This window comes from Dreissena polymorpha, chromosome 4 (genome assembly GCF_020536995.1).
Source record: "Dreissena polymorpha isolate Duluth1 chromosome 4, UMN_Dpol_1.0, whole genome shotgun sequence".
In the NCBI taxonomy this organism is placed as follows: Eukaryota; Metazoa; Mollusca; class Bivalvia; order Myida; family Dreissenidae; genus Dreissena; species Dreissena polymorpha.
The window spans coordinates 100742394-100763084 of record NC_068358.1 but is presented as its reverse complement, the minus strand read 5'-3'; the positions used below and the strand labels follow the sequence as shown (position 1 = coordinate 100763084).

The 20691-nt window shown below is 36.7% G+C and overlaps 2 protein-coding genes across 2 annotated transcripts; both read right to left on the bottom strand.

Annotated features, from left to right (window-relative positions):
- Nucleotides 1-878: 878 nt before the first annotated feature.
- LOC127879766 (tubulin-specific chaperone A-like) lies at nt 879-7825 on the bottom strand. Its single transcript, XM_052426816.1, has 4 exons — nt 7662-7825; nt 4527-4632; nt 2638-2724; nt 879-1910 (listed from the first exon to the last, which is right to left on the bottom strand). Exons 1-4 carry the CDS (start codon nt 7712-7714, stop codon nt 1824-1826), a joined length of 333 nt encoding a protein of 110 aa, XP_052282776.1. The 5' UTR covers nt 7715-7825; the 3' UTR covers nt 879-1823.
- Nucleotides 7826-15624: 7799 nt separating this feature from the next.
- LOC127879765 (uncharacterized) lies at nt 15625-20346 on the bottom strand. Its single transcript, XM_052426814.1, has 2 exons — nt 19980-20346; nt 15625-15912 (listed from the first exon to the last, which is right to left on the bottom strand). The coding sequence occupies exons 1-2, from the start codon at nt 20255-20257 to the stop codon at nt 15651-15653; spliced, it is 540 nt and encodes a 179-aa protein (XP_052282774.1). The 5' UTR covers nt 20258-20346; the 3' UTR covers nt 15625-15650.
- Nucleotides 20347-20691: the final 345 nt, after the last annotated feature.

The window sequence follows — 20691 nt, the reverse complement described above, 5'->3', positions numbered from 1 at the left end:
TTGTCTACCGTTTCACTCGACCTGTGGGTATTCTGGATATATGACCGACTCTACCCGGTACATGTGATTTGGAGGCCAATAGTACGAGCAGCGTTTTGGGCTTCATGCATGTGCACAAATTATCATCCCAGATTAGCATGTGCAGTTTACACAGGCTTATCTGCGAATATTGCCGATCTCCTGGTGAAATGGTCTATAGATCTTTGAATATTACAGTTGGTTTAAAACCAACAATCAATTAAACCTAGACTTATTACATGTGCGTAAAGTGCCGTCCCATATTAGCCTGTGCATTCCGAACAGGCTATTCAGGGACATCACATTCCGCATTCACTAGACTTCCATGTACAACTGCACAGGCTAGTTTGGGACGAAACTTTTCGCACAAGGATAAGGCCCAGTTTTCCTAGAACACGGCGGATTGATATGACAATTATGTATACCTTATTGCTACATGTATTCTTTTCTATAGGTATTCTATTTAACCATTTCCCCTTCAGAAGCAAAGTTAGAATGGCTTTGAGCAAACAGCATAAAACCAGGCAGCATAAAACCTGAATAGCTTGCAGCTGGTTTAATGCTGTTTGCTGCTCATTAGTATCTAAGGGTTGGAAATGAAGCCTTTAAAACTTAAATCTAGTAAGAAAAGTCTTTCACTTAATTAACTTTCTAAGAGACTACAAATGCGTCAAAATACGTATAGAAGTGGTAAAGAGTTAATTAACACATATAACATTTCATGATATAAAAATAGACTCATATTAGTTCAATGTGTCATTTTACTTTCATGAATATTAAAACTCTTCAAAACCTTTGGTTGGTAAGGTTGAAAAAATATTGTTTGTCAGCTCTGTTCAAGTAAACAAATAACGGACCAATACTTTCATGCATATATTTGAAATAATATGGCAATAAGAACAAATATACATCTGTATGTATATATAACATAAAAACCATCGATTACTCAATAATGTAATGAACCACAAGATTAAACAGTAAGATTTGAAATAACAGTGTACAAAATGCCTTAAATAAAACCCATTAACAATATACTCGAGTTTGAATAAATATAAATGTGTGGTTATAATGTTATAACGAACCATGATGTTTGCTTTCTGTTTAACAGAGATGGGCTCAAATGGGTAAACCCAAAGTCATATGGACTGCTTCATACAAACATGGCAAAGACCTAACAGTAAGACATACCTAAAAGAAAGCTCAAATTCTTTGAACGTATCATTAGTTACAAGTTATTCTGGGCTGCAATGAAATCATGCAAACAACCTATCAGTAAGACATACAAGCTTATAGTGGGTGCGCGCTGTATGTTCATCACTGTAGAGGCACGTGCAGCCATTAATTTTCTGCCTAAAAGTGCAAGCTGATTTTAAAAATGAAAACATCTAAGCAACAACATAATGCAACACACCTCCCCAGCTGATTCCTAAAAGCTCTTACATATACATCACATTCACTATCTACTGCAGTGCAAAGGGCTCGAGGTTGCATTACAAATAAGTCTTGCTCTGGCAAAATGGGGCTTAATGCATGTGTGTAAAGTGTCACCCTAGATTAGCCTGTACAGTCCACACAGCAAATTAGGGACAACGCTTTCTGAATAGACTGGTTGACCGTTTGGAAGAGACTTCCTTTAAACACAAAGTTCCATAAAAGCGGAAAGTGTCATCCCTAATAAGACTATGCAGACTTCACAGGGGAATCTGGGATGACACTTTACACACATGCAATAAGCCCCATTTTCCCAGAGCATGAAATTTCACAATATTGTGGCCATCTCAATCTTCAAGCGTCCAACTCAATGTTCAGGCAGCTAACACAGAGTCAGCTTCTTCCAGGACCTTCAGAGCCTCCTTGTATTCATTGGCTTCATTCAAATCACTTTCAGTGTCCTGAAAATATTAGTTTGATGTAAACATAATTATTTAAGCTTAAAAGAACCTTCGGCCAGGGATAATAGAAACACTTTTGAGACTGTTTTCTTGGTAGAACAAGTACTTGGTTTCCTTTGAAAACACTTCCTGGGAAGGGATCAAACTATAGACCTATCATAGACAGACACCATATAATTCACATCAACATTTCAAACTTGTCTGAAAGGGAACAGTGTTACAAAACAAACATATGTACACTATTTGTTGCAAGTATCTTATCTCACTGTGTTTGACAGAAATTATCATCTTTCTCAAGTGTCATGCCAAAGTGGGTCTTATTCCATATACACAAGACAGTCCAGCATGATCAAGCATTCTGGGCAGGAGTAACTAGTAGAATAATAGTAAGAATTTCCTGCCATATGATTTTAACTGAAAGATGTTTTTAAACTAAAAGATGTTTTATTTTATTGTGGTTTTGTGTTGTGGAGGGAAGCCCGAGTACCCAGAAGAAACCCTACCTGTTGGGTTTGGTGACCATCAACCAAACTTCCATGCTTATTGGAAATGGGATTGAACCCGGGTTACGTAGGTGGAGGGCACATTTACCAACAAATGTCATGACCGGGCAGCATATTATTGATGGATTACCAGCAGCAAATAAAGAATGCAGGAGTATAATAACTCATATTTGATTGCACTGTGCAGATAATGATTGTCATCAGTTTGCAATAAGTTTACTTACCAGAACATTTCGTAGGTCCTCACTGGCCTTCACAAGTCGGTTTCTCGTATCAGGAATCATCACCTTGGACTCATTGATCACTTCAGTCTGTAATACAAAATTCAGCATGCAGTAATTACTATCAAATTCTTGGGCAATTTACGGTAACACAAAACGACTGACTCTATATTCCGATTTATATGAAAGTCTTATTCTCGCAGATTCTAAAACATCTATGTGTTTCTCTTGTAACATGTCATGCATTTTTTGGACTGGATGACAACAATAAAATCAGACGACTTTTACAGTAGCAACACTAGGTAATTACAATGTACAATAAAAATGAAAGAATGATAAGTTACATTAAGGACAACATCAGCCGTACTAACGCAAACAAGTTGTAAAGAAAAACAGTAGAAATGCTTATGCATCACACTTTGTGAGGACATAAACATGTTTCTAGTAACAAGTCCAGAACTCTACTAGACAGCAGCCTTATGACTTCTAAGGACAAGGTAATTGGCCCCCTCTCCTTTCCGTTTCTCATACCTGCTTTCTAAGGACATGGTCATCTGTCCCGTCTCAGTTTCTCATAAATGCTGTCTAAGGACATGGTCATTGGTCCCCTCTCAGGCAGGACACAGTCATCTGCCACCTCACAGTTTTTCATACCTGCTTTCTAAAGGCATGGTCATTGGCCCCATCTCCTTTCAGTTTGTCATACCTGCTTTCTAAGGACTAGGTCATTGGCACCTTCTCCATTCAGTTTCTCATACTTGCTTTCTAAGGACATATTCATCGGTCCCCTCTCAGTTTATCATACCTGCTTTCTAAGGGCTTGGTTATCGGCCCCTTCTCCTTTCAGTTTGTCATACCTGCTTTCTAAGGATTAGGTCATTGGCACTTTCTCCTTTCAGTTTCTCATACCTCCTTTCAAAGGATGTGGTCATTGGCTCCCTCTCCTTTCAGTTCCTCATACCTTCTTTCTACGGAGGTAGTCATCAGCCCCCTCTCCTTTAAGTTTCTCATACCTCTTTCCTAAGAACATGGTCATTGGCCCCTCCTCAGTTTCTCTTATCTGCTTTGTAAGGAAATGGTCATCAGCTCCCTCTCCTTTCAGTTTCTCATACCTGCTTTCTAAGGTTGTGGATATTAGCCCCCTCTCCTTTCAGTTTGTTATACCTGCTTTGTAAGGAAGTAGTCATCAGCCCCCTCTCCATTCAGCTTCTCATACCTTCTTTCTTAGGACATGCTCATCAGCCCCCGATAAGTTTCTTATACCTGCTTTCTAATGATGTGGTGATGAGCTCCCTCTCCTTGCAGCTAATCATGCCTGCTTTCTAAGGAAATGGTCATTGGCCCCCTCTCAGTTTGTTTCTTATACCTTCTCTCTACGGACATGGTCTTTTGCTCCCTCTCTTTTTAGCTTCTCATACCTTCTTTCTAAGGACACGGACATCAGCCCCTCTCAGTTTCTTACACCTGTTTTCTAAGGATGGGGGTCATTGGCTCCCTTTCCTTTCAGCTTATCATTCTTGCTTTCTAAGGACGTAGTCATCGGCCTCGTCTCAGTTTCTTATACCTGCTTTCTAAGGACGTGGACATCCGCCCCCCTCTCCTTTAGGCTTCTCATACCTGCTTTCTTAGGATGACGGCATTCTCATTTCAGTTTCTCATAACTGCTATATAATGATATGGTCAATTGTCCCTTCCCCTCTCAGTTTCTCATACCTGTTTTCTAAGGATATGGTCATGTGCTTTCTTAGGACATGATCATGGGCCTGTTCTCCTTTCAGTTTCTGATTCCTACTTTCTTGGGATATGATCATCGGCACCCTCTCCTTTCAGTTTCTGATTCCTGCTTTCTACGGATATGATCATCGGCCCCCACTTTTTTCAGTTTCTCATACCTGCTTTCTAAGGACGTGGTCATCGCCCCCCTCTCGTTTTAGTTTCTCATAGCGCTCCTCTTCTTTGCCAACTTCCTTCTCATAGTATACCTTTTCCTTGGCTAGGCTGAAAATTTAGTAAAAGAATGTGTGTTCGTTAAGTTTCCTCCCAGAATAGCCTGTGTATTTAGCACAGACTAATTAGGGACAACACTTTCTGCATAACTTTATATTTGAATATCTTTTGCATTAAGCCCCTTCTCCTTGCCCACGCTGGAAAACAAATGTACATGTATGCAGGTTTTTTGGTTGATTGCTAGTTGTAATTGGGTTATGTAGACGCAAAATACATGTAAGTTAGCTTGCTTTTAACAAAAAAAATTCAGAAGCATCATTCTCAGAGATATACAATGAATACTTTAAGATTTTTACACAACCCAAGATTTTTTAGTGAAAATCAACTAAAGATGCTGAAACAAATTTGAAGTACCATTCTATAGTGATCATGTCTACATATCAAACATACAGAAAGATCTGATAATTTTTGGTGATGATCATTCAAAGTATGATTTGCTTGTATCACAGTATGTAAATGTTTTTACCAAGTTTTCAGTTTTGGAATGATGAAATGTAATCAACCAAACCTGCATGAATAGTTTAAGTTTTCATAAGTGAATTCAGTGATATTTAATAAGATATGTGACTGAGCCAGAAAAATACCCAACCACAATGGGGATTGAACTCAGGATCTCCCGCTTCCAATGCTGGCAGACGCTATGCTGCGTCACTATAAAACCTAGCTCTTATAGCAAGGCAGTATAAGATCTCCTTTTTCTGAACCCTGCTACACACACACCCTCCAAATTTGAATTTCTTCCACAAATTTCCTACTTCCACGACATCCTTGGGACGTCGGCTAGTTGCAATAATTCAACTCTCAGCTTTATAACCAAAAGGTTGCTGATAGTTGCATGGCACCGTCTTTTGTCCAAAGGTGCAAAATTTGATCACCACTGAAAATGCTTAGAAACACTGATATTGCAAAAACTTATCAACGTTTTACTGTTTAAAGCACAAACTCATGCATATTGATAAACTGCAGTCATGTTGCTGACAAAAAGTGTCGCTATCGGTAGGTCGCAGTACACCAATCTTTTGCACATGTGATATTTGATGTAACCTAAGTTGATAACAAATGTCGAACAAGTGTCAAATATTTCCAAATTTCAAAATGAAAATGTCAGAAAGAATAGTGTGTTGAAACATCGTCATGTTCTTTAGGTTGCATGCAAAGGATTATGTCTGTAGGCTGCCATTCAGGTTAATTAAATGTGTTTTTAACTATTTGGAAGTTTGTTCCATCGCTTTCCTCAATTGGTAACATTAAAGGGATCTTTTCACGGTTTGGTAAATTGACAAAGTTGTTTCAGATTCGCAAATTTTCGTTTTAGTTATGATATTTGTGAGGAAACAGTATTACTGAACATTTACCATAGTCCAATATAGCCATTATATGTATCTTTTGACGATTTGAAAACCTAAAAAGTATAAAGCGTTGCAAACGATTGAATAATTTGGAGAGTTCTGTTGTTGTCGTTTAAATTTACGAAACTACGAAGATTGCTTATATAAGGTATAAAATACTTAAACTGTGTATACCCGGCGGAAAAGCCGAGAGGGCTTATGCGTTTTTACTTCAGACCTACTCCAGGACTCCGGGGGTCACTGGTTCGAGCCCTGATACCGGCTACTTTTTTTCTACTTATTTTAATTTTATTCTTGATTTTATACTGGAGCTTTTAAGAACCAATGTTTACATTTATCAATATAAAGCATTTAATGACAAACTTCAAAATATGCCAAAGTCTGTGAAAAGGCCCCTTTAACAAACAGCATCTGTTTAGTGATGTGCACACACTCTGTGTGCAGATTTGTGATTGTGTTTATGAAGGGGTGCATATGTACTCACAGAGCTGCCATAGCAAAAATTATCAAAGGCTTTGGGAGTATAAACATACACTCTACTGGGTCAATATATAAGCTAGCTGCATCGCTCTTAAAGCAAGGCAGAATAAGCACTCCTTATACTGAGTGAACCCTGCTACAAATGCTGTTAAGATTTATTTTTATTTCAATACAATTTTCAACAAAATGTTTCTTATTAATTTATTAATACAAGAAGCACATGTTAATGCTTCCTAATCAGTCTTCTGAATGTCCAAAGTCATGTTACGGAGATTATTACACAATTTTCTCTTTTTTTTTTTATGTATTATTTATTTATTATATATACACAAGGTATATCCTGCTCGGCTAATAACTTTAATATTCAATTAAATTTGACTTTCTCGCAATATGTCACTCGGTGTTTCATCTACACATGTACACCATTTTAATTTTATAACGCGTCATCTGGTTGGTTGTTCTTATTGTGTTGGCCAATGATATGGCGTTTTAGAACCGAGCATTTGATCGACAAAATATGACTGCAAAACACAAACATGTAGCGAGAAAGTCAAATTTAATTGAATATTAAAGTTATTAGCCGAGCAGGAGATCGGTTAGTAGTGTAATCTTGTTGCATTTACTGTCTTTAAACGAATCCAGTTGCATTTTGTCGGCAACTTCATGGGAACATGTGTGTTTTTGACGAAAAAGATTACGTCCATTGTTCCACAATCTTTCAGCAATAGGCATAATGGCATATAGTGCATTTCATACCTTGTGTATATATAATACCTATACGAGGGTTATTTTTTCAAACTAAGAATTTTTGTCAATATTCGTTGTTGAAAAGTCAAACCATACATAATAGGTGTACATTTAACATTCTGGAACCCCTGGGGTAAGCTCGGGGGGGGGGGGTAGGGTCCCGGGGGGGAGGGCAAATTTATGATACTGCTGCCTGTGATTTTTGTACATAACCTATAAACAATTTAAGACAAATTTTTGGGCGTTAATAATTCTTTGGATTTTTCCGCGAATTTTCTGAACACTTTTAGTGAAAAAAATGTCGTCTACTAAAATGTAAAACTATTGAAACTGATCGATGACTCACGCCATGGGCGCAAGAAGCAACAAGACTCTGCACGCGAAAACATGTGACACGCACACAAAAACACGTTATTATATCATAACAATAATTAGCAGGCATACCGTTTGACAACTCCTGTCTTAATTTTTATTTGTTTAAGTCTCTGGTCCGCCATGATTCTTTCTTGCAGGGGGTTTAGGAAAACAAGTTATAAATATATATAACTGGATCGAAGAAACAAATGTTTACCAAACCGTATGATGTGTAACCAGTGGCATTCGGTGTCCAGACAACTCGCTCCATTGCCAACTCGCCCCATGTCAACTCGCCCCCAAAATAAGACAAGTGGTCCCAAATTTATTGGACAATTTGCCCCAACCGTAAGACAACTCGCCCCAATTTATTTTTGTTTTATGCAATTATTTCAGGATCAATCTTATTTTATCAGCACATTCTTTGCAAAGTTGGCGAGGCATGTATGTATTTTAATAAATGTGTATATATTGGATAAGTATTTTGAATACATTTAATGCAGAATGCCTGAAATGTAGTGTGTGTTATTTTTAAAACAGTTAATAAAATACTTGATTGAGACATAATCCGTATGGTCCGCTAATGTTCAAGTTTAAACAAGTATGTTTTCCATTAATGTCATTACAACAACTTAAATATTTTGTTGAATTTATTAATACAATATGGACGGGACACGGGAATATTAATTTAGGTATGATCCGTTTGGTCCGCAAAATCTGGGTTGTATGGTCCGCGGAATCTGGGCCCTATGGTCTGAGCCGTAAAATCCGTGGTCCGTATGGTGCCTTGTTGGTGGTCACCATACCGGACAGGCGGGGTATCCTCCGGTTCTCTAGCTTACCCCACAACACACGCATCAAAATTGATAATCTTTCAGTAACACTTAAAAAGCTGGAAATTGCAGCTATTATTTTAAATATGTCTCGACTTTCGCGAGTAAAGAAAGTTAATTACGCAGGAGTGCTCGGACACACTCCGCGGTTACACATAATATGCAACCTTAGGCGCGAAAGGACCTCATAATCTGAGAAATACTCACACAGATGCTGTGGAGGCACGTGCTTTTGTTTTCAAATAGATCGCTTCAAAATTGGAAATATTTCAGTAACAAGTAACCAATTAAGTAAGCTGAAATAGGCAGCTATCATTAAAAAATTCTTTCCATCTTTCATCAGTCTAGTAAGCTAATTAGTCATGGGAGGTAGGACACACTACGGGTCCACAGAGAATGCAGTCTAGGGCGCGGAAGGACCTAATGAATTTCGAGATACTAACACAGGCTGAAATTTTAGGCTGTCCTTTTAGTGCCATGGTAAATACATGAGCTCATCTCCTAGGTGACCAGGTTCAATCAGATGTCCACGAAGCATGTTAGTTTGGCTGGCGGTCACTATACCGTTCAGGCAAAGTTTCCTATGGGTACTCCAGCTCCCCCTCCCATAACACAAAATCACACAACTATTGAAAATATTTCTGATACAACTAGTAATAGCTGGAAATTGCAGCTATAATTCAAAGCTCGTCAAAACTTGCATGAGTCTGGTAAGTTTATTAGGCAGGAGTGCTGAGGCACACTCTGGGTCCACACATAATACAGCCTCAGGCGAGGGATGACCTCTTAAACTTCGAATACACACGCGACAGATTAATTAAACGGTACTTCGGTAGCTCTCAGAAGACACTGAAGTCAGAAGAATGATTTTCTGAGGGAGAAAAAACACATAAAGTTAATCGGATACGAATAATACGATATAGTAAATAATAAAATAACTGATTCACATAAAATCGTTTCAGTAAATATGGTCATTTAGAAGCAATACCAAAGTATTAACGGGTTTCAATAACTGGAACAAGTATAATGTGTTAAGGAATATTCGAACAGGTACGTTAAATTTGACAAAAAAAATGCTGCATCTGATATTTGAGACTTACCGGTAATACTAGAATATAACGAGATATGCAAAGTTCACACATATTAATATCTGGTAGATATACCAGATTTCGGATTTTCTAATCGAACATGATAATGGGTCTTCCAATGTTTCGCTGGGGTGCAAAGACCTGTTTTAATCGCATGCAGCCCAACCGATGGTCGCACGATTCCCTTGAATATGCAACATGATTTGCGTCACGGGGCATCACAACAATCAACGAGTATTCTCTATTCTTTGGACGTATTATAATCATAACCCTTCTCCATTCGTTTGTTTAAGCAATATTTAGTGCCTTTAGAAAATGAGTTTAGCAGTCGAATATTTGCAAACACAGATCTTATTTTACTCACATCGAGGTCATCCAGAGCGGAGCAATCAGTATTCTGTCAAGGAATCACAGCCGACATAATTTATATGAGGAATAATTGTACACACTGCAATAGAATGCCACCATCTTAACCGAATTCTTCCCCGACACCATTGGTGTGGGTTACATACCTGCATCAATGCATATGTGCTGACTTTTTTATCATAAGGGTGTGAAGCATCTTGTAAGAACCGGCCAATCATTGAAAAATCTACAAAAATATCAACATTTCTCATTGACAGTTTGGTATAGAGCCAGTGTAAAGGTTACACATGTGTTTAACGGAAGCTCACACATTCAGCACTTATGGTTGGGTGATGCATATAATTTAAAAGATTTAATTATATGTTTTGAAATTTAAATCAAATGTTTATTTCTTCGTAATATGAAAAACTTTTTTTGCACTAGAATATTTTTAGTGGCGTCTGGCCTCACATATGTATTTTATCTTAAAATGGCAGCCTTCATATCTACAAGGACCAGTGTGTTCTTTCTAATGTAAATACTTTCTGTTACGACACATCTAGTTTATTTTAATACTGATTTTTTTCAACGGTGTGCGACCTTATCTTTCCTAAAATGTATAGTGAAATATAAAAAAGGACATTGGTCTTGGTGAAACTTGACATCAAACAATTCGAACAAATGCGGACTTAATTTTCACATGTGTAACCTAAACGACGTCATCGGAAGTACGAAGCGTTCCGACATTTCCTCGCGGAAGTGTATCAAAATGGCTGCGAAATACGTATTTATACAGGAGTAAAAATATTGTGAGGAATTCTTGTGCACCACTCGCAACAAAACAATCAAGACGAGTGTATTATAAAAATATTCAATTATCTTTTTATCCTCGAAACATTGTGTCAGTACGCACTACTTGGTATAGTGTAACCATTAGAGGAAAGTTGCTTTTCACGATGTATTCACGGTGATAAGGCGATTACCACAACTATTCCGCTCACCGTAAAAAATTTATACTACTGACAATAGCACCGTATCCTTCTGACGAAAAGGAACATGGAGGACGAAGCAATATCAGGTAAGTGGGTGAAAAATGTTTAATTATAAGAGACTGCAAAATGATTGCCACTAGCGAAGCACTCCACCGAATTTCTGAACCAATATGTCGTCTATTTAAAAGTTGATCAGTCGTGAAATATTAAGCATGACTTTGAAATAGTGTTTGCAAAAAGTCTTGTCGCGCTCGACACCATTCGTACTTGTGAGAAAAATGTAAAAATGAGATGATTGTCGATGTGTCAGACCTGATGTAACAGACTTAAATCATTGTATATATAAAAAGAACATGCCATACGAACCTGTTTGTTTCAATATCTGTTAAAGGCCTAATTGTTTGGTGAAAACACGCATCACTTACATAAATATCGATGCACCGCGCAACACTGATTATAAACACCGTATTTATAAATTCTGCACATGGTTTTAAATGATAAGCTAGAACGAGCCATCGTGAGCTGAATTTATAAACGATAATCTTCCATTTATAAAAGTTACATGTCCCAGAATTGATATTGAAAATGATGGCATGCTTGCACCAAAAAAGGTTCACCGGGATCGATTGTCTTGCTTTCCAGTACGTGGAGGGCACATGTTTAAGTCTCATGTTTCAATTTATCTATATTGTTGTGGTAAAATACAATCGTTATTGATAATTATTATTGATTGATTTCAGATTCATAATCAGTAAAAAAGATGTCCAGCTACGATTATGAAAAGGTATAAGCAAATGTTGGTGTAAAACTAACCGAAGGAAATAATAAATCTAGTTATGTATAGAGTGTACAAAAAGATGTTGCATTGGTTAAATTTACTGAAATATGAATTTGGTGTTTGTGGCAAAAAACAAAGATATATACCAAAGATGCTCTCGCCTACTTATATCAGAAACAAAGGGGTTACAATTATATAAAAAAAAACTTTTTTGAGACTATAGAAGCTTGTGAGTGCATGTCTCCATAGATAAGACATTACAGCGCGGTCCGTTTTAACGAGATGTAAAGGGTTTGAATCATATACATGTATAGTTATTTCCGTCAAGTATTAAAAAACAATTGAAAACCAAATATTTTCAAAGTACATTGTAATATTCAGCAACCGGAGGAAAAAGTCTCTTTTTTTTGTTCAAACATATATTTGAGCGTCTCTTCCTTCTGAAAGAAAACATATCAGAATAAAGCGGTGCCAAAAAATCATAAAGATGCGGTGCTTTTACGGACATTGTTGAGCGGTGTTCATATTTCTATAATGTCAGTGTTGAGCGGTGCATACTTGCTAACACGTGTAAATGTAAAAATCACAGTTATATTCAATAAAGCATGCCATAATGTACGTGTGGTACATGTATATTGATTCTTCTACCATAAAAAAACGTTTAAAAAAAATAATCTTTCATTGAAAATGTTTAAAATCCGCAAAAATACGATTTTTTGCGTCATGAAAGTCACTTCTTTACCGACATGCTCAAATTGTTTTCACTATTTTGAAGTTAATAGCGACTCAATTTTGATGCGGTAAACGGCAATTAGATGTAAAGTATATACTTCGTTCGTTGGAATATCTTTGTATTACCAACTTACCTTCTTTTCTCGTTTTTTTTCTTTCATTTCTGGGCTCGCCAAAAAGTTTGCGGCCATGTTTTTGACAGAAGGATACGGTGCTCTTGTCAGAAATATAAAATTTCGACGGTGAGCGGAACAGTTGTGGTATTCGCCCTTTCACCGTGGTATTGGTTTGTCTCAAGTGGGAGTTATTCGCTGTTAAATTGTTGCAGAAAGTTATTTGGAGTTGATACAAGAAATCCAATTATTTAGGATGCATCGATTGGAATCCGTACCTGGTAAGTTAGTTATAGAATAAAGAGGTATGACTCTTTCTTCTTTTCTTAAATGTCCGTATTGAAACGAACGGGCTATCGGAAAAAAACATGTATTAAATTATAGCTTTCACTTGAAATAATTCATATTTCAGCTGTCAGAGCTTACCCACTAGACATTTAGAACCAGAAAGGTATTGAGTAGCATAAATTCAGAAATTAAACTGTATTTAATGTGTCTTTTGTATTTTTTTTTTAATGTTGTATGTGTGTATAATTGTATGATGCAGTGTGTCAAGAAATATCAGAGACGTGTTATCTACCACAGGTGGAAGTAACGTACCCTGGATAGTATATGGGCCCATGAGCCCAATATTTTTAAATAATTATATAACATCTTTTTTAATCAGAGAAAAATTGACAAAGAGCCATGAAATAAATCGCCACCCTCAGATATTGTAATCATAACAATGTCATTAACTCAAATTTATCATAGCCTTTCTTCGCGGGCCGCAAAAAAATGTAAAAAAATAGCTTTAATCCAAAGCATCCCTTGGTTCTCTTATGGGCAATTGGACAACCTTTCAAAAAAAATCACTTAAAAAAAATCTGTCCAGCCGCCTCACAGTCGGCCAATAACCAAGCAATATTTCGAGTTGTTTGTACATCCGAATAAATCTAGAACAGACTTTCAACAATATTTTTTAGTTTTCTCCCCTTAATCGAGAGCTCGCGTCTTATTCCTTTAAAACAACGGGACATATCACATAATGCATGCATATGCAACCACCTACCCCTAAAAACCAATTCCTATACAATCAGAATGAGTATGTATTTTTCATTTATTTACATTTGTCAAAGCGTCGTTGTTGTTGATAGGATGATTCTGTGCCTGGCTCTGTCAGTGTAATTCACTGCTAAGCCGGGTTCAAGAGTAATAACGACTTTTGTTTTCAAGTTAATCAAATTTAGGGTTTAAGGGACTGTCAACCACGACGACGAAGAAAAATATAAGTTGTAAAATACCGTATATTTTTACAATTATTAGTTTATATTGATTAAAATATCACGACTGGTATATAACATTACTTGAAAAAATTTGTTAAGTTTTCATATTTTCAGTACATTCGGTAATATATTTTACTGGGTATGTCTACCAGGTAACTACCAGTTAATTATAAATAACGCCAGTAGATTGATCATCATCGTCACGTGCTAAACCCAGGAATGCAAATTGTGCATGTTTAGTGAATTGTATATATTATATATATATAAAATGATCAATCTACTTGCGTTATTTATAGTGTGTATATCGTTATGTCACCTATTTTCGCGATGAACTTTCGATTTCACATCGCGAAATTTTATTACCGAATATATTGAAAATATGAACTTTTATCAAGTAATGTAATATACCAGTTGTGAAATTTTAATCAATATAATAATTTTAAAAAAAACACGGTATTTAAGATTGATCATCATCGTCACGTGCTAAACCCAGGAATGCAAATTGTGCATGTTTAGTGAATTGTATATATTATTTATATAAAATGATCAATCTACTTGCGTTATTTATAGTGTGTATATCGTTATGTCACCTATTTTCGCGATGAACTTTCGATTTCACATCGCGAAATTTTATTACCGAATATATTGAAAATATGAACTTTTATCAAGTAATGTAATATACCAGTCGTGAAATTTTAATCAATATAATAATTTTAAAAAAAAACACGGTATTTAAGAACTTTTATTTTTTGGTTATTCGTGGTTGACAGTCCCTTTAAAACAGTTGTTGAAAAGAAAATATAAACTTTTGAAATTTGGAATTGACATTTTCGCGGCCCGCGAATACAGGCTATGCTAAATTTTAGTTAAAAACCTTGTTATGATTCCAATATCTGAGGGTGGCGACTCTTTTTCAATTTAAGATATCAACATAAAACTTCATAGTTGTAGAGATATTAATTAGGAGAATGGCCATGCACAAGAACCACAACCCTACACTTTCTTTAATACAAGTAATTGTTTGTTTTTATTTGATGTAACAGCTCAGGGCTATCTCTCAGATACCAGGCAAGACTTCAACATGAGACTTCATGGGTGTATATATATCAATGAGGAAAAATGCAATGCATACAAACAATTACCCGACAATTATGTTTTATGATTATACCGTATATCAAGAGATTCGCGCCCATCCATAAACAACATTTATTTGGCGGGGATATCAATAAAACGAATGTGCTTGCTATGTTTAAATCTAATGCGTATAAGCGGCGGGATTTTGTCCGTAATCCGAATATGTTGGCATATCCGACAATAAGTGAATAAATAAAACTGTTTTTTTTAATAACATATAACACAGTAGGCCTAACCGTCCACATGTTGCTTAGACATGTTTTATGATAGCGTTTTAGTAACATGTCAAAGCCCGATAGCCGATGTGTTGTGACAGACGCAACTTATAAGACACAAACAAACATATATCACATCGTGTTTAGAACTGATTACATTTCGTATGTATGTGCGCGCGCGTGTTTATTTCAAAGCCTATGATGTCCTTTCGCGCATCAGTCAACATTATGTTGTCACAAGTATATACATTTGGTAGTCACAGATCCCTCGCACACATGTAATAAACTTGCTGCATGGAAGTCAGGACTTGTGAATTTCAGCTGCAATTTTCATACTTTTTTTCCGGAATATTTTCAATTTTTATATTGATTTGTGTTGTGGGGAAAAGCGGTATACCTGTAGGAAAACCGGTACACGAATTAAATCCACACATTGTACGGAATGGTGACCACGAACTTAACTTTCATGCACCAGAAGTAGGGATGAACATGGTCGCCCAGGATAGAAGCGCGTGTACTTACCACTGAGCTAACCAGTACATTAAATCAAGTATAAAATGAGGATAAAATGGTATTTATTGGCATCAAACACAGTCGGGTTTTAATTCAATCGGCATCTTCAAGACACGTCTAGATGTCGTCTGCAAAATTACAGCAAGGGTGTCTACGAAAGACTCGCTATGCACATGGAGAAATCTTCTGGCATCGTTGGACAAAAATAGTACAGCGTCGACGTCATCAAACTGTAGAGAACTGCGCATGCGCATCGTGTTGTCAAGGCGGTCAACGATACAAAACTCGCTGTCCTGCATTGCACTTCGAAGTAAGGCGTCCTTCAATAACTGTCTGCAATGTATATGAATAAATCGTAACTGGATAAAGCAGCTTACATAAGTCTATTGCTAAAAAGGGGTTACAGAACGAAAGCTTCTAGTGTGAACATTTTCAAAACCCCAATGCCGGCATCCTGTCGATGCGTATGGGCCACTCGATCGTTGATCTTTCAACGACTCTGCGGTTTCTATGTCAATTTGATTCTAGAAGATTATGGCGTCCTTGAGCTTTTAGAACTCCAAGACGAAATTTTGCTTTTCTTTCGTCGTTCATTTTCTAGTCCCATAGTATTCTGCATACAACATCAAATTTAAAGAGCCATTTAAAAAAATCATGATTCTCAGAGATTACAAACTTCTGACCCTCAATCTACCCCCCCCCCCTTTTTCATAACCATTCAATTACAAATTTACTTACGTAAAAAATATTGATAAAGCAAGACTAATTCGGTATATATTTATACATAAATGCCTTATATAAATGCATTCATGATAGCAAATGAGAGGTAACAAGTAAAATAAAGAAAATATAATCACACGAGGGTTGTTATCTCCCGTCAGGAAACCAGAAACTCGTAAGTCTAAACAATAAAGACAGCAAACAAATACAAATTTAAAGCAAAGACATTTTTCCTGATGTATCTTCGATCAAAAAATAAAAACATATTTTAGTTTCACTGCACACTTCCAGCTTCACTTGCAAGGGTACCCACGTTTGCATAAATGAATTCGTAATACGCCGTATACACCAACTGAAGCTGCAATTGAGAATGTTATATTTCGCATTAATTTATTATAAATATTGTTCTAATATAAGACCATCATTAACTGCTTAAAAGTATTAATAACATGTAGTACATAATTTGTAAACGAAAGCAATCGGGCCCGAAATAGTTCACATTGATTAGTTCATGTTGCCCACCTACTAATTGATATTCGGAGTATCAAGGTTTCCATACATAATACATGTACTTCAATTTTGTAAACGTAAGAGTAAACAGGTAAATGATGGATGATTCATAATCAAAAGGAAGGAATTACTCACCAAAACCTTGGAATACGTTTTCTATACTGCACGATACAGGAATATTACATTTGGACATAAATGGACATATTCACACTTTTTTAAATGTCATTTAATCTATTGTTTACAATGCTATAATATTTGGAATGGTTATAAAGTAATTATTTTAAAAAAAAAGATGTGTTTGTGAAACACTATGCCCCCCCCCCCCCCATATATTTTACCTTTGACCTTGAAGGATGACCTTGACCTTTCACCACTCAAAATGTGAAGCTCCATGAGATACACATGCATGCCAAATATGAAGTTGCTATTTTCAATATTGCAAAAGTTATGGCAAATGTTAAAGTTTGACGCAAACAAACCAACAAACTGACAGGGCAAAAACAATATGTCCCCAGTATAGACTGGGGGACATAAAAAAACGTTGATAAAATAGTTTGCCTTCCGCGAGAATCAAATCAGGGACAATTGGTTGCAAAAGCTTTTGCTTTTCCCATACACCACGGAGGCAGTTAGTATGATGGGGTGAAAATAAGAACAAATATCGTGCTTTGATTTTGACCAAATTATGGCAGTGTTACGCGTGTACTCGGAAACTGTGCGGGTTAACGGAAATATACGAAATAAGGCGATATTAAACGAAGTTCATTAGAGGTCTTAAACATTAAAGGCCCATAAACACTCAAGTTCAACGTATATTTCGTACAATATTTCGAAAAACAAAGTAAACACATAAAAAAAATCAGTGTTCCTTCATGTGGAGCTTTTGTGATCGCCTTTTGTCCGTCGTCAGTTGTCCGTTGTGCGGCGTCAACATTTGCATTGTTAACTCTCTAGAGGCCACATTTATTGTCCAATCTTCATGAAATTTGGTCAGAAGATTGGTCTCAATGATAGCTTGGATGAGTTCGAAAATGGTAACGTTTGCTTGAAAAACATGGCTGCCAAGAGGTGGGGCATTTTTCCTTATATGGCTATAGTAAAACCTTGTTAACACTCTAGAGGCCACATTTATTTTCCGATCTTTATGAAACTTGGTCAGAAGATTTGTCCCAATGATATCTTGGATGAGTTTTAAAATGGTAACCTTTGCTTGAAAAACATTGCTGCCAAGGGGCGGGGCATTTTTCCTTATATGGCTATATATGGCTATAGTAAAATCTTGTTAACACTCTAAAGGCCACATTTATAGTCCGATCTTCATGAAACTCGGTCAGAAGATTTATCCCAATAATATCTTGGACGAGTTCGACACTGATGCCGGTTGGTTGAAAAACATGGCCACCATGGGGCGGGGCATTTTTCCTTATATGGCTATAGTAAAACCTTGTTAACACTCTAGAGGTCACATTTATTTTCCGATCATCATAAAACTTGGTCAGGAGATTTGTCCCAATGATATCTTGGATGAGTTCGAAAATGGCTTTGGTTGCTTTAAAAACATGGCCACCAGGGGCGGGGCATTTTTCCTACTATGGCTATATATGGCTATAGTAAAACCTTGTTAACACTCTAGAGGCCACATTTATTGTCAAATCTTCATGAAATTTGGTCAGAAGATCGGTCTCAATGATATTATGGATGAGTTCGAAAATAATTATGTTTGCTTGAAAAACATGGCTTCCAAGGGACGGGGCATTTTTCATAATATGGCTATAGTAAAATCTTGTTAACACTCTAGAGGCCACATTTACTGTCCGATCTTCATGAAACTTAGTCGGAAGATTCATCCCGATAATATCTTGGACGAGTTTAAAAAATGATGCCGGTTGGTTGAAAAACATGGCTTTAACACTCTAGAGGCCACATTTATTTTCCGATCTTCATGAAACTTGGTCAGGAGATTTGTCCCAATAATATCTTGTTATCTCAGGTGAGCGACTTTGGGCCTTTCAGGCCCTCTTGTTTGTTTGTGTGACAATACATGTATATTCCATTTGAATTTCTCGCGACGATATCCCAACATTTACGAGCGAACGCGAGGTTGGCTTCGGGCAGCGTCGGAAGCACGACCTAGTTCTCCTGAATACGTCGTTCTTTCGACGCTGCCCAAAGCCAGTCTCGCGTTCGCTCGTAAATGCCCAGATATCGTCGAGGGAAATTTACATGGAATATAATATGGCGCAAACAATAAAAACGAGCATTTTGTATCTCGTTAAATCTATATTAACATACCAGATATAGCGTTGAAATTTTGGCTATCGCTATTAGGAACATTGCTTTTTTTATGGGTTAAATGTATTTTACGAAATATTTTGCATAATATTCCTTGATGTTGAGTATTTATGTGACCTTAAAGAGGTATCAATGCAATGGTACGTTTTTGTCACCGACATAACGGCGTCTGTAGTGTTACCAAATCGTTTTGTTTGTGCAGTGTTCGTTGCGTGTTTATGGCGTTTCTAACGAACATTATCATACCCACGGGTTTTGTTTGCATATCTGCTTTACATTTCAGCTAGGTCTATTCAGTTTAATTCCATTAATGTACCGCGCAAATTTATTGAGAAGATGCGATTCATGAGTGCATATTGCGAAATCGCAGAAAATACTCAGCAAAGCAACCGATTGAAAACAAATGGAATATAAGAATAACTTTTTTTAGAAAAATAATTTACGTTCATTATGCGAATTTCAATCTTTTCATGACAATAAGTGAGTGCTGGTTGTTGCAGAAGGTCGTTATAGTCTTGTGACGCGAGTTTTAGCGTAAATATCGCTGCGTTACGAAAAGAAGTACTCACCAAATAAGTGCTCTTGTATGATATACTGTTCCCCCTCTTTATTGCGTAACGGGCGTATGTACATTATTAAAATAACTTAAATTGTTTATATTTAAATATGAATGAAAATGAAGGTAGGCATCGAAAATTTGTAAAAAAAAAATGTTCAATAAGACTTATATGATTACATTTCTTAAAATTTACTGTTAAAGAATAAAAATGCGCATAAATCGATCGCTATACTTTTCGACTTTCAAAAATTAATAATGATATTTTTGCAGTTTCTTGTGCACACATCATTATATTAGTGAGTGTAAGACCTCCATTTACCTTCTTGTCCAAGACACATTGACCGCGCTTGCGTGTGGGTAGAAGTACGTAGTCAGACACGTGTGGGAAAGGTCCGCCATCACGTGACTGAGTGGCGCGCTCAGGTGACACTCGTCTGTCAGTATGTACAGATGCGCCCGCGGCTGGAACTCGGACTGTCGGTCAAACTGGTACAGTCGCTCTAGAATGTCGAGTGGACCTAGCGTCCGCAGGGAACTAAATGTTGGTTCGGACGTCATTGGTAGTAAAATGTAATTAAAAAAATTAACATTCTTCATTCATTGCTGCGATTGCAAGTGGCTTCGCACCGCATGAACGCGCCATTCTTTTGTTTTTGAACCCAGTTTGAAGTCTTGGTAACGACGTCGCTAAACTGACGTCAATAACGGTATTGTGACGTCACGAAAACAAACTAATGTGACGGAGGAACATAATGCACATATTTTATAAGTAAACACTGCAGTCGACATCCTTATATAATGACTGAAAGTAGCTCCAAGAATTGGAAAAATGTGTTATGTTATGTTATCCATTGTATATTCTTATCGGTCGTTTAAAATAAATAATTATTTCGTCATGAGAACATCTACCTTGTTGATATTATAAATTATTTTATCATTTCAAGCGGTTTATAGAGAAAATTTATTGAGTTAAAACTGATAATTCACTGTTTCAAACAGTGAAAAATAACAGTGATTATTCTCGAATATTT

Excerpts from the sequence above, each read along its gene's own strand:
- LOC127879765 (XM_052426814.1), bottom strand. The coding sequence starts at position 20,257 with ATGAAGAATGTTAATTTTTTTAATTACATTTTACTACCAATGACGTCC. Across the intron at positions 15,913-19,979 it reads AATGTGTCTTGGACAAGAAG|ACAGTTATTGAAGGACGCCT; the intron begins GTAAATGGAGGT and ends TATACATTGCAG.
- LOC127879766 (XM_052426816.1), bottom strand. The coding sequence starts at position 7,714 with ATGGCGGACCAGAGACTTAAACAAATAAAAATTAAGACAGGAGTTGTC. Across the intron at positions 4,633-7,661 it reads AAGACAGGAGTTGTCAAACG|CCTAGCCAAGGAAAAGGTAT; the intron begins GTATGCCTGCTA and ends CTAAATTTTCAG. Across the intron at positions 2,725-4,526 it reads ACCACGTCCTTAGAAAGCAG|ACTGAAGTGATCAATGAGTC; the intron begins GTATGAGAAACT and ends TTTGTATTACAG.